The sequence below is a fragment of the Nyctereutes procyonoides genome, unplaced genomic scaffold (genome assembly GCF_905146905.1).
Source record: "Nyctereutes procyonoides isolate TBG_1078 unplaced genomic scaffold, NYPRO_anot_genome, whole genome shotgun sequence".
NCBI lineage: Eukaryota > Metazoa > Chordata > Mammalia > Carnivora > Canidae > Nyctereutes > Nyctereutes procyonoides.
The window spans coordinates 62156300-62171802 of NW_026575133.1; the positions used below are offsets into that span (position 1 = coordinate 62156300).

The 15503-nt window shown below is 33.4% G+C and overlaps 2 protein-coding genes across 2 annotated transcripts in view; one reads left to right on the forward strand and one right to left on the reverse strand.

Annotated features, from left to right (window-relative positions):
- Positions 1-15503, reverse strand: part of GALNTL6 (polypeptide N-acetylgalactosaminyltransferase like 6) — a 1153240-nt gene that overhangs the window by 672195 nt on the left and 465542 nt on the right. The window lies entirely within an intron of this gene.
- LOC129523243 (transmembrane protein 258) lies at positions 6396-6801 on the forward strand. Its single transcript, XM_055345849.1, has one exon. The coding sequence runs from the start codon at positions 6448-6450 to the stop codon at positions 6685-6687; it is 240 nt and encodes a 79-aa protein (XP_055201824.1). The 5' UTR covers positions 6396-6447; the 3' UTR covers positions 6688-6801.

Below are 15503 nucleotides of genomic sequence, written 5' to 3' on the forward strand. Positions count from 1 at the left end.
AATAGTGTACTGTCTACTATGTTTAAAATAGCATAAAAAGAGGCACTTGCATGACTCAGTTGGTTAAGTCCCACTCAGTTTGGGCTTGGTTATGATCTCCAGGGACCTATGTGACATGAGATCAAGCTCTACATCCGGTTCTGTGCTCAGTGCAAACTCTGTCCTTTTCCTGTCCTCTCTGCCCCTCCCCCAACCCAAATAATAAATAAACAAACAAACAAACAAACAAACAAATAAATAAATAAATAATAATAAAATTCTATGAAACAGTACAAAAGGTATAAGTGAAATATTTTAAAGACCCAGGTATAAAAAATTAATACATCTACATGTATAGCTAATAAGCAGAAAAATTTGATCTTACAAATATGTATCTGTGTATCTATACTAAATTCAAGGCTTATAGTAGAATTTATTATGGAAATTAGGTTAGTCTCATAGTGCACCTGGTGTTTATCTTCCAGATGAAATGATATTTCATTTAGTCAGGCATACATATAGATTGGTATCATTATTATTTTTATTAATGTTTACTGGGTATCCACTACTTGCATCACTGGATATGGAAAGGGAAAACGTGTATAGACCCCAGGCCTGAAATAGCTAGAAATATACTCTGACTATTAAGATGTGGTCTCCTATGAACTGAACTTTTGTGTCTGCAAAATTCTTATGTTGGAATCCTTAACTCCAGATGTGAAGGCATTTAGAGATGAGGCCTTTTGGAGGTAATCAGCCTGTGAGATTAGGACATGAATGGCATTAGTGGCCTAATAAAAGAGACCCAGAGATCTCCCTTGCTCTCTCTCCAGGCACAAAATTTACTGGTGCCTTAATTTTGAACTTCCCAGCCTCCAGAATTGTGAAAAATAAATTTCTGTTGTTTATAAACCATTGAGTCAATGGTATTTTGTTATAACAGCCCAAACAGACTAAGTCAGGGCAAAACTATAAAACAACTGTTGTGAAAAGGAAGCATGGTATTTGTGGAGGTGAATGAATTGGACAATAAACCATATAAGGGTTTTGAAACTGTGGCAAACCGAGGAAATTTATATGTCTTGGAAACTCCAACTAAGAAGAGGGAATTTACAGCTCAAACTTGAAGGATAGAGGAAGATTTACATTATTTTAAGGGGTCTTGGGTCGGGGAAAGTACATAAGAACTGAAGTAAATGAATTTGTACAGATGGAATTGTTGAAACGTACTGTTTGAAAAATTATTAATAAACCTATCTAAATAGATTGAATTCTCATTATATAAAATACTGAAAAATAAAGTAGGTTTTTTGTCAGAAGAAAAAAAATTCTAGTGATAGTTTAAGATATTTAAACTTTTTCTTAGAAGTAATTAGAGTACAAGAATAACATAAGAAAAGTGTTTTAACACTTTTCCTGAGGGGCTTAAGGATCAGCAGTTGGAACACTCAACAATATATAGAGTCAGGCCTTTGCAAATATAATTTCTTGGAGAGATTTTTCATAATCAACCCATCTTAAATCAGCATACCAAAGCACTTTTTGCCCTATTTCCCAAATCTACCTTATTTTTACCATGCATTGCTTTTCTACCATACAGTACTATCCTAATTTATTAATTGACTATCGCCTCATGGGGGTGTAAGCTCCAAAAAAGCAGGGATTTTTTTTTTTTTTTGCTGTTCTCTGTAATGTCCCCAGAACCTAGTAGAGTGCCTGCTACACAGTTAATATTTAATAAATATTTTAAATGGCTTATCAATACTAAAGTGATATGATTTGGGCTTATTACCCAATGGAAATAATTTTATTTATTTATTTATTTATTTATTTATTTATTTATTTATTTATTCAAAACTGCATATTAAGCATTTATTCTCAGATGGGGCTAGGAATTTAACGATGAATATCACAGTTACTACCTTTGACATCATGGCTAAGAGAAGGAAGTAAAAACATCATTGTTATTGAAAATACAAATGTAGGGGTGCCTGGGTGGCTCATTCAGTTAAGTGTCTGCCTTCTGCTCTAGTCATGATCCCGGGATCCTGAGATCAAGCCCGAATTGGGCTCTCTGTTCAGCAGGGAGCCTGCTTCTCCCTTTGTCCCTCCCCCAGCTCAGGCTTGTGCACGTGCTCTCTCTCTTTCTCTCTGAAACAAACAAATACTTTAAAAAAATTTAAAATTAATAAATTAAATAAAATACAAATGTAATAATCTATAAGATCATTAAGGGATAGTACTGTGTCTGTATATTTTTAGGTCAGGAAATATTAGCATAATACTTATCATATAATTTGTCCCCCAAAGTACCTGTGAAATGAATAAATGGAGAAATGAATTAACATACTTCATATTATGAAAAGGATAGAGGATGTATCTCAGTGGGATCTTTCAGCAGACAGGGAAGGCACCAGGGAAGAATGCAGAAAGAAGTGCCACAGAGAGATGTGGTAATTAGAAATTCTAACTCTGGTTTGGTATGGTTGGAGTGTGGTTTTCATAAGATAGAGCAATATAAGACATGGTTGGAAAGGTAGAAAATCTCTGGTTTTGCCTAATTCTGAAAGTGATAAAAGTCCTAATCAAAGTGAAGTATAGTAAATCAGTAATCCATACTGAAATCTCTAAGTAATGAAAAAAAAATCATCCAGGAATATATAACACAAAGTCTAACAGAATAAAAAATAATAAAACAAAAATAAAATAATAAGGAAAAATTAAAGTAAAAATACAGTCACAAAAAGTAGAAAAGAATGAGTTAAAGATTATACAACAAATGAGACATATAGAAACCAAATAGCAAATGAAATAGATTAATTCTTTAAAAGAAACTTACCAACATTAACAAGAAGACATTTAGTATCAAAATAGTCCTGTATCTGTTTAATTTTTTTTTCTTTTCTAAAGTTACATTAAATATTTTCTGAACAAATGAAAGGCATATTTTATCTTTTTAAGTTTATTTCCCAAATATATTGAGATATAATTAACATATAGCTTGTGTAAGTTTAATGTGTACAATATGTTGATTTTATATACTTATATAATGAGAAATTTTTATACCATCTCATTAGCTAACACCTCTATCACCTTTTATTTTTTGTAGTAAGAATGTTTAGGATCTACTCTTTCAAATATGTTTACAATATCATTAACTATAATCACTTTAGATCCCCAGAACCTATTAATCCTATAACTGGAAATTCATACCTTTTGATCAACATCTCCCCACTTCCCTAACTCCCCAGTCCCTAGCAGTTACCATTGTACTCTCTATTTCTATTAGTTTGGTGTTTTCAGATTCCATATGTAAGTGATACCATACTATATTTGTCCTTCTCTGTCTGACTCCCTACACTTAGCATTTACAATGGGTTATTATTTAGCCAGAGAAAGGAGGAAATTTTTACAACAACATGGATTGACCTTGAGGGCATTATGTCTAAAAAATTTTGAAAACTCCAGGCCCCCATGGATTCACTGATGAACTTTTCTAAAGATTAAAATGAGAAATGGTATCATTTTTCTACACAAAAGTTCAGAATTTAGAGAAACTCTTCATATGAAACTGGTATGAACCTGATATCAAACCAGGCAAGGAAATTATAAGAAATAAATATATTAGACCTATGTCTCTTGGGAGTATAAACAGAAAAATCTTTAATAAAGTAGTACAATGAATCTGTCAGTATTTTAAAAGACATTATATCGTGACCAATTGGGATTTGCTCTAGAAATACAATGTTTGTTTAATATTCAAAATCAATCAATATAACTCACAGTAACAGAATAAAAGAGATAAGCCATATTATTATCTCAGCACAGGCAAAAAAAGCATTTGATAAAACTCAACAACACACTTATAATGGAAATTTTCAATAACCTAAAAATAGAAGGGAACTTTTTTTAACATGACAAAGGATATTCACAATAAAAATTCAGCAAACATGTATCTTTGGTGAAATAGTGAGATTGGAAACAAAACAATAATGTGAAGCATCACTACTTCTATCTAAATTGACACTATCCATTGTGCCTATCAAATGAAATCAGTTATAAAGAAGAAAGAAAAGATAAAGACTGTAAAAGTAGAGTGAAAACTAATATTATGTTCAATGACATTATATGTGTACAAAAAAACAAAATTTATAATCTGTAACAATTGATAAAATAATTTGTCAAGATTGTGACTGATAGAGGTCAATCTATAATCAAGTCTATTTACTAACAATAAACTTGAAATAAAAATTTTAAGATAGGAGTTCCTGTGTGGCTCAGTTGGGTAAGCATCCAACTGGCTCAGGTCACGTTCTCAGAGTCCTGAGACCAAGCACTGCATCAGTCTGCTCTCTGTGTGCACCCTGCTCCAGATTCTCTTTCCCTCTCCTTCTCCAACCCCCTTTACTACTCTCCCAACTTGTGACATGGTCTCTCTCTCTCTCTCTCTCTCTAAAATAAATGTCTTTAAAAAGGTAAATAGGTTTTGAAATCACATGAAAGTATCAAATATTTAAGAATAAACCAATAAATATATGCCTAAGGCCACTCTCCTTACTAAAAGTATAAAGAACACTGCTGGGAGAAATTAATGAAGAAACAAATAGTTGGAGTGATTCATCATCTTGGGTTGGACAATGTCTATTAAGATGTCATTTCCCCATGAATTGATAATTTACCTAAACCACAGTCCAAATTAAAATCCTGGGAGTTGGTTAATTCTTGTTGCTGATGGTGCGTGTGAGTGGGGTGAGTATATAGTGAGATGGAAGAGCTCAATTAAAAATGTATATGGAAATTCAAAGAGCCTGAACTCCCACCATAATATTAAAGAAGAAAGATATAGTTGGAGAAAATTAAAACTATACACATTCAGTGATAGAATAAATCAGAACTAATTTGGTTATATAAAAATGATAATACGAACATAAAGATGCATATATGAAAGACATTTCTAAGAACAGCATATAAATATAAATATATATATATGATAATGTAATCATGATGTAGTAGTAATAACCAATCATTATTGGTAGTAATATTATCTCCATTTTCTGATTATAGAGCTTTATTTTAAAAAAGAACAGTGGTTTTTCTAACATCTAGAATATGGGTAATTTTTATATTAAAAAACCTTGTGTATTTTTTTATTTAGCATATAAGGTGTTAAATAACAATATGTATTTGTATTCGTTCTGAGCACTGATCTTTAGAGATAGCATAAATTTATGTGCACAAATTGATGTTGTTGATAAGAATGTAGTATGAAGAAATTTTAAATACTGACTTTAGATATGTTTGTATAGAAACTTAGTATTCTTTTATCTCAGCTTTTGATGTGGGCTTGTGAAAAGGTCTTATTTCCTAATTGTGTCATTCTCTGAATTATCACAAAAAGCTTCATTGTCTAGAGACACCGCAGGAGAAATCATGTTAAGAAATCATGTTAAGAAATCATGTCAACATCCCAATTAGTTTAAAGCTTATCCAGTTTCATTCATCTTTGGTGTGTGTTCTACTTATATACATATAATTATAAGGTTTTTTTAGTCATTATGGACAAATGATAAAATGTATTTTATAAGTATTTTAAGTCCAAAAGGGATATGTAATTTATATCGCAAAGGATTTCTGCACTTTATCTCTCCCCTTCCTCTTCTCACTTCTTCCTATGGGGAAGTGCTTCATTTAATTCACAGGCAGTGCATTCCCTGGAAACTGGCAACTATTTTTTTTTTTTGATGGACTCAAACTAAATGGAACATTACTGTCAAATGTGTCTGACTTGGTCTGTTAGTATCTTCCTTTGTATAAAAATCATAAACTGTCAGAGTGTCATGGATTGGACATTTTTACCACTTCTGAAAAAATGAGGCAACACAATCATGCGGTATTCCATATGCCATTTGAAACATACAGAGAAGTTGAGATAAAATCTATCAAAGAGAGTGGAAAGAAATAGAAAATAAGGATGCCACTGGTTAAAAGGACAAAATAGAATGAAAGCAGCGAAAGCATAAAAGATTAGAAAAGAAAACAAGTGAAGACAAAATTGGGGGGTTTTCAATAAACTGATTCCTGTCAGTAATGCAGTATAAGTCTGATTTATAAAATAAAGTTAATTTTGTAATCTGTTATTAGTAACATTGTATACAGCTTAAAGAGAAAACTGAAATTATATTTACCATATGATGAGAAAAATATAGAGTTTGTGATCCTAAATAAGTTCAAGAAAAAAATTTTTTGGTTTAAATATTAAGAGGCACCTTGAACTGATCATGGCTTTCAGATGAAGTGAATGACAAATATATTTCTCTGTCACATTTAAAGCAGTTTCAGAGAACAATCTTCAACATCTTATTATATTTTAATTACAAATGATGACAAATACCTTAGAAAAGCATATGCTGGCCCCTGCCGACGTGTTATTCCGGTGGCGGAGCGGTGGATGACCCTACACCTGGCGAAATGGAGCTCGAGGCCATGAGCAGATACACCAGCCCAGTGAACCCTGCCGTCTTCCCCCATCTGACCGTGGTGCTATTGGCAATTGGCATGTTCTTTACCGCCTGGTTCTTCGTTTATGAGGTCACCTCCACCAAGTACACTCGGGATATCTACAAAGAGCTCCTCATCTCCTTGGTGGCCTCACTCTTCATGGGCTTTGGAGTCCTCTTCCTGCTGCTCTGGGTTGGCATCTACGTATGAGCTCCCAAGGGTTCCAACAAGGTGACTTCACTGAACTCCTGCTTTTGTAAATTAATTTTTTTACTATTGCTGGAAGTGTCCCACCTGCTGCTCCCAATAAAGGCAGATGTGTGACCGTAAAAAAAAAAAAAAAAAAAAAAAAAGAAAAGCATATGCTATTTATAATAAAATTTTACCTGATGCTGAGGGACTAGTGACTTCTTATTCAATAAATTATAAAGAAAGGAGGATGCATGAGACGAGATGAAAAAATGAAAACAATGTCACTTGCTATCATCATTCTAGAATAAAAATGCCAGAAATAACACATTCTTGGTCAGGGCCAGGGTATTGGAGGAGGGGTCAAGACAGGGATGACTGTTTATCAAACAGACAATAGGGGGCAACTCAAGAAAGACTTGCAACCAAGAATGTATGTAATATTTAATTATTATTTTAAATAGGATTGGATTTACATTTCTATGGAACCAGAAAACACTTTTAACCTGCTACTGAAGTATGTGTCTCTCTCCCTCCTGTTGGTAAGAATGGCATGAAAAATTATCAATGATCCATGTCACAGAAACTTCCATTGTTCCAACAACTGGAGCATTCAGGGAGCGCAGATGCTAGGAATATGCAAATAAAATTCTAGTAAAGTTTTTGAGGGAAGAGATTTTAATAAAATATAGAAGGGGTTTAGATTTAGAGTAATTTCAAAAAGGATGACTAAGTTCAAATTCATTGATAAGAGAAATATATATATTTTAAATGAATCATCCTAAAATGTTCATCCTAAAATTTCCTACTGTTTTTCATGTATATTTTATTAAATTTTTCTTCATTTCATAAGAAATTGATTAACTATATCTAGGTAAGGAGCTGTGTTACTTACAAAGGGAACAAATAATTTCTGTTGTGCCAATACACTTCCTGGAATGTAATCTCCTTGGGCTTAGTCCTAATTCCATGCCTTACCCAAGGAATTCTGTTGTTTGGTTGAATCATCATGGCAGTGAGAACTGCAAACAGTTTTTTTTTTCTTTTTAAACTGGATTTTATCACTATGAACATAGACAAATGCAAGTTTAGTTTATTCTTTGGAAGATCTAGTAAGTCATTCTTTTCCTAAATTGTTTCCATGGGATATTTGCTGTCAATAATCTCCTTTTTTCTATTTAAGGAACAGATTTGTTTTCAGATGTCAAGGAGGTTTTTTTGTCTGTTTATTTTCTTCAAACCATAATGTACATTAGTTCTTTTTCTGAAAAATCATAATCAATCTTTGAAAAGAGGTTAACATACCTAACCTACAAAAGTATTATAATGATTAAATAAACAAATGGGTATTAAAGAGCTTTGCAAACTGTATGGCCAAAATAAAATAAAACTTCTTAGTAAAACATTATCATTTTACAGTGTTCTTCTGTTTAATTCTTTTATATAGCTCTTTCCAGCACTAATCTGACCAAAAATTAGATTAAAAACATAAATTATACTTTATTAAAACTAAAACTTTCCAACTGAATTGGAGTACCTCAACTTATTTTATCAACGATTTTCAACTTATTTCCCTTTCATTAGCTGACATTTTGTTATAGGGTTCAATTATACCTCTCAAGGATTTTTTAAGATCTTCGTTGTTTTTATAGAAATTAAAAAAAATGTGCTCACCACTAAGCAATAAAGTAAAAATAAAAGGCACTCCAAATCTTATCATTTATCACTCAAACACTAGGTAAATTTATTTATAAACATCTCTTTTTGAATATATCACAAAATGATTATTTCTGAATGAGTGTATGTATAAAACTTAGGCCATGGTATTTCAGTTTTTTTTTTATCATCTCAAAGGATGTTAAACATTCCAACTAAGTCTAAGAATATAAATAAGTTTCCATTAAAATGATGAATTGAACATACACATTTTTTTTCTGCTTTCCTTCTGGAAATTACAGTAAAATGTTAAAAGACAATTAAAAGGGATGCCTGGGTGGCTCAGTCAGTTAAGCCTTTGCCTTCTGCTCAGGTCATGATCTCAGCGTTCTCTGATGGAGCCCCATGTTGGGCTCCCTGTTCAGTGGGGACCTGCTTCTCCCTCTATCTCTGCCCTTGCCCCCATTCATGCTCTCTCTTGCTAGCTCTCTCTCTCTACAATAAATAAATAGAGCCTTTCTTTTAAAAAAGGCAGTTAAAAGATTAGAGACCAAGGGCAAAGAAAAGAAAGAAAGGGAAGCAATCAGCATGAAAGTCATAAAAAGAAATCTGTAAACAATGGAAAGAAGATAGGCATATGGTTACTGATAAATCAGGGAGAAGAAACATAGCCAAGTTACCCATGGAAGTGAAAGAAAACAAGACTGTGCTGTAGAAATCCAAAGGTTTTCTGGACATGCCTAGACTAGTGAGGATGGGATTAAAATATGAAGCTTAAAATTGGCAGAATAACTGAAATTCTGCATAGCAAACAGTAAAGATTCCAATCTCACTCGTAAGTAATGGCCTTCTCTTCACCCATTGTTCAGTTACCCTACAGTCAAACCTACCATTATACCAACCTGACCTGCCAGCAGAACTCCAATTGACAGACAATTAACAACCATGTTCTTCTTATTCAACATTATGAATCAGCTAACTTTTAAAACTATGATATAAAACTGAGATATAAGTAAACACAAACAATAATAGGAGAGAGAGAGAGAAAAAGAGGATGAGGAGTTTGAGGGACAGCCACACTGCTTATTTATAAGTGATAAAGCTGGAACCAGAACATCATTCACTTACCCTCCCTGCCCCCTGACAACAAATGGAGGAAATTAGGTTTATTGAATTATTCAAATAATTTACAAAACAAATCTGCCAAAAAAAAGTTTTAAGCCTTTAATGTACAAGAGTAAGAGTAAGAGCCATAAGAGTATCACATTTTTGCATTGAGAAACCTTTGCTGCTTTCAAATTTCTGATGGAGTTTTTTCATAAAAATCTAACTACAGACTTGAAAGATAAATGGCTCATTTTTAAAGAAAATAGTTTATTCTAGATTTTATTTATTTGAGAAAGACAGCATGAGCAGGAGGAGGTACAGAGAGAGAAGCAGACTCCCTGCTCAATGGGGACATAGGGCTCCATTCCAGGACCCTGGGATCATGACCTGAGCTGAAGGCAGCTGCTTAACCAACTGAGCCACACAGGTGCCTCTCATTTTTAATATAAAGAAATTGTGTTTCTTGAGAGAAATTATATGTATTGATAACATACTTTATAAACAGAAGAACAAAAACGGAAAACTATGTCTTTTAATACTTTGTAAATTACAAATGGATTCTTTGTTCTCCATCTCATTTCAATGCTTTGTTCATAATTTTTATTTAAAAAATACCTAATTCTTCACATTGCAATTATTACGTTGATGCCGAAAGAACAATATCTGAATGAATCAGATTATTATAGACAATTTAGCTCTTTTTTCCCTACTAGTATGCAGCACTAATTCTCCAAATTCTTAAATTCAATGGGAATTTTATACTTTGAAATATTTGTCTATAAGATTTATGTAGTAATTTGTCATAGACCCTAAAGAAAAAGAGCCATTAGTGAGAACTAATTACATATAAGTTTACAGGTCATATCACACTTATCTTACCTCGAAATGTGAATTCCATATACATTTCTCTCTGTCAACCTCATCTGCAGCTGTAATATACAAAAGCCTAAAAAATTCTGCCAAAGTCATGTTCCAATAAAATCAACGTTTATTTTGGGAGAAGAGGTTACCGTACAACTGGAGTATATTGAAAAGATAAATGCATATAAAATGATTATAGTTAAAATCATTTTTAGATCTATTCTACATATAAAATAATAAAAAAATTAAGATTTTATTTATTTATTCATGAGAGACAACAGAGAGAGAGAAAGAGAGAGAGAGGCAGAGACACGGGCAGAGGGAGAAGCAGACTCTATGCAGGGAACCCGATGCAAGACTCAATCCCGGGATTCCAGGATCAGGCCCTGGGCCGAAGGCAGGAGCTAAACCGCTGAGCCACCCAGGCTGCCCTAAAATAATCAAAATTTTAAAACAGTAGTACACAAAATTATCTGTTGAGATTCACTTGTGCAAATGCAAACCCTGATTAATATTATTGTGATCGGCTTTTTGATTTTCACAAGCAAATACTAACTGTATAATTCCAATGGACATAGCGTCCCCACAGTCATTATACTCTTCAGGTTTACTCAGGTACTGAAATACTTTCACATTAACTGTATTGAAGAAAGGAAAAAAATGCAATTTTAAACAAATTGCTGAAATTGAATATTGCATATCAGGACTGCACTATATTAATGAATATTTGGTTGAAAGACAAATATCTAGGCACTCAGTTATACAACCAACTTTCCTAAGAAAAAGCTATAGACTTCAGGTGAGTTTTTTCACATTTCTACCTGCAGTTTCATCATTTGTGAAGACAAAAGGCATGACAAGATTTATTATAACTAATATTCTACACTAGCTCCGAATCATTCAATTATTTTTTTTTCCCATTCACTACACTTCACCAGATATTTGATTCACATTTAGGAGCTGAAGTTGACAAATATTATCTGAAGCATATTTTTAAATTTAATTTTTTAAAGATTGTATTCATTTATTTGGGAGAGAGAAAGAGACTAAACATGAGCAGAGGAGGAGCAGAGGGAGAGGAACAAGCAGACTCCCCACTAAGTGGGGAGCCCAACATTGGGTTCTCTCCCAGGACCCTGAGATTATGACCTGAGCTGAAGTCAAACACTTGACTATCATGAAGGTGCCCTTGAAGCTTTGAGTACTTTTAATCTCAATGGAAATACTATATGACTTAGTCATATAGCCAATCTGTTAGAAGAAAGAGGGGTTCATTCTGGGGCTGGATGATAAGATCCTTGAGGGCAGACATAGGGCGTGGTGAGATTCAATATATGCTACTTCTCCGACTGACTAAAATATAAAACATAACTAAACATAATGTAAAGAAAGCAAAGATAAACTCATTAAAACATACTAGGTTCTTTACCACAATTCGCCACTAAAAGATACATGCTCCCCCACTTAGTTGGAAATTCATGTATAACTTTGGATTCCCCCAAATTTAACTACTAATAGCCTACTGTTTACCAGAAACCTTATCAATAATATAAACAATACACACATATTCTATATGTTATATGTATTATATACTGTATTCTTACAAAAACCTAGAGAAGAGTAATGTTATTAAGAAAATCACAAGGAATAGAAAATATATTTAGTATTGTGCTGTATTTATAAAAATAAATAAATAAACAAACAAAACCCTATGTATAAGTGAATCCAGGCAGTTCAAAGCAGTGCTGTTCAAAGGTGTACTGTGCTCTTGTTTATTTTTTTTAATCAAAATTTACACAAATATGGCTGTCTCATACTGAGTTAAAGAAGACACTATTGAATGATCCAAATACAAATGAAAAGTATCCTCATGAAAGTTACAATTCATAGTGTTCCAATTAGAATTGTTTCTATTCCTCAATCTCAGAGGAACTCATTAAATTTACTCTCTCCAGTTAAAGCAAACTGATCCCGAAGCAGAGATGAAAGTTTAAGTTCCTAGACCCACAGTTGCAATAGTTTTTTTTTCTCCAAATAAAGCAGATAAAATAGTAAAGAATAATCCATCATAAAGGGCCAAATGGTAAAGAAATAAATTTGTGTCAAAATGAGCCAAATCCTAGGAAAAGAACCCAATGCTTTTCAGTATGATTTAGATAGAAAGGGAAACACTTACAAAGAATAATTTTGTAAGGTAACTCTCTACTACTCCATTCCAGGACCCTGAGATCATGACTAATATTCTATAATAGCTCCAAATTATTCAATTATTTTTTTTCTAAATCACCACACATCACCAGATATTTAATTCACACTTAAGAGCTGAACTTGACAAATATTATAGCTTTGTGTACCTTATTTTTAAATTTAATTTTTTAAAGATTTTATTTACTTATTTGAGAGAGAGAGAGAGCATGCACAAGGGGGAGGGGCATTATTCATTATTAAATGGATAATAATAAGGGGTCTGAAGAAAATATTAATTCCTTTGACAAAAGTAGTTCAAGCAACTGTGAAAGAAAGGATTCTTTTATCTTCTAAGAGTTGCTGAACCATATGACTCCTCAGATACTGAGCTTTTAGTTGTGCAGAAATTGGGAAAATCTGAGTTCATGGTTCTTAGTTCTATCTCACTGAATAACTCATGGCCAGCAGAGGTTCTTTTTATTGCAAAGGCCTCTTTGACTCTGGGCCAGGTTTGTGCTAACTCATAGGGGCTGGAGCTTGTCAGGTCACTTTATTTGACAATTAGTTTTGAGGATGTCAAAAGAATAGGTTTTGCAGATGTCATTCAGTCTCATAATTCTCAAATGTGCTCTTTCCAAAACAATTTTGTCATTAAGAAAAAAAATATGTAATATGGGAAAAAATATCTTTTTTATAATGTCAGTTAGGAAGGTAAATTGTGATAATTACCAGATAACAGAATAGGAAAAGAATAATTAAAAGACTGATATTTTCAAATATGAGGAGGAAATGATCCTTAAAAGGGAAACTCATTTTAGAAGGTCACTTAGAATGTCGTCAGGAGACAATTAAAGACCAATGATGAGTAGTTGATCATAACATCCCTGCATAATGAGAGAATGAGTGTCTCAAAAGGACACAGTAAAACTTAGAGGACAAAAGTCTTTTCTTCATAACAAATCTTATCCCTTTTCAACCAAATTTTGATTTTCCAATTTTAACTCAGTTGAAAGAACAAAGCATCAAAACAATGAAATCATGTGTATATGGAAGCATTAATCTTTTTCAGAACTTGTTATACATAGCAACATCTTTTAATATTTTATGATATCATATCATATTTTACATATAGTAATTTAAACATTCATGAGGGACAACCATAGGGCCATTAGAGGATAACTATAGCATCTGCCTTTTAGAATTTTTAAACAAATGCATAAACCAAGTTATCCCTCTATCAGATGGTCAACAGAATAAAAGAGGAAAAAGGAAATGTAGCAGTTGAAACTGCCGTTTTTAAATATTACTGATATAATTCCTGAATTTTTATAACCTGACTAGCTAATATTTGAATTACCAATAATTTTTATGAGTTCTATGTCTAATTCAGCTAATCCTCAAATTACTATTTGCTGTCAAAAAACCCGTCTTAATTTTCCAACCAAAAGTGTTTTTTTTTTTAAGATTTATTTATTTATTCATGAGAGACACAGAAACACAGACAGAGAGAGAGAAAGAGAGAGGCAAAGACATAGGCAGAGGGAGAAGCAGGCTCCATGCAGGGAGCGTGATGTGGGCCTCGATCCCGGGATGCCAGGATCACACCCTGGGTCTAAGGCAGGCACTAAACCCCTGAGTCACCCAGGCATCTCTGACCAAAAGTTTTTATAAAACCATTCATTCAGAAAAATATGTATTATGTACCTGTTAGGTGATAGAAACTGCAGGACATAGAGGACAGACATTTAAGTACAAATGGTTCAAGTTCTCATAGAAATATCCCAAGTAGAAAAATGGGCTATAAAGAATATTCTAATTAAATAATTCTTCCCTCTCCTAAAAAAATTGAATATTTTATCTGTTATCTGGGTGATTTATTACTTCTATTTTAGGAATCACATCCAGTAGTTTATTGTTTCCTTATTGATTTTTAGCTAGAAAATAGTTATTTTTTTCTTCAAATAATGCAGTTCTTTCAAGCTTTGTTATTAGATGTACTAAGTAGGAAAAAGCAGAATAATTCAGGATCAAGTTTTTCTCCAGTTTTCTGAGTTGTGAGGTCATTTCTGTACCCTAAGAGAAAAAAAATCCACTTGCTGTTTTAAGAATGGGGCCTGTCTGCAGAGCTTAAAAATTGCTGATCCTTTTTTTTTTCCTTTAGCTCTTCATTTCCCAATGTTCTAGAAGCTTCTATAGACTTCTCAAGCTCAAAATCCATTCCTGTCAGATCTCCAGGGAATATGATGGAGTAGAAGGACCCTAAGCTCACTCATCCCATGGACACAACTAAATAACAACCATATCAGTGTAAATGCCAGACAATAAGCCAAAGGCTGGCAAAGCAGACTCTCCACAGCTAAATATAGAGAGAAGATCACAGCAAAGAGGTTAGGAAGAGGTTGAGAGCTAAATGGACTGTAGGTCATCCATGAGAGGGAGGGATGCTACAAGTGTAGAGAGGGGAGAAATACAGACTTTCACACCAGGGTACCTGCAAGGGGAAGATGGATCTCCATACATTTAGCTTTGAAAACTAAATGGGCTAAGTTTCACAAGTTCTTACAAGCAGTGAAGCTTAAACCTAGAACTTTAAATTAAATCAACAGACTTGTGGGACATCCAGGAGAGTAGAAGACACTGAGTCCCCACCCATCAAAAGACAGCACAATAAATAGGCCTGTAGATACAGAGCATAGAAGAAGCAGTTTGAAAAATGCCTGGAGTGTATAGGAGGGAGACATTTTAGTAACCTCAGAGCATCTACTAGAGGAGCAGTGTTTGCTGGGAGACTCTACAGGAACAAAGGATGTGGTGGGCACCATTTCTCTCTCCTGTCCCCCAACATAAGCATGCAGACACCTAATAACATTCATATTATAGGGATCATAGAAGGAAAAGAGAATGTTGACAGAAAATTTATTTGAAGAAATAATATCTGAAAAATTCTCAATCTGGGGAAGGAAGCAAAAATCCAGATCCAGGAGGCACAGAGATTCCTCAAAACAATAAACCCAAGGAGGTCAACA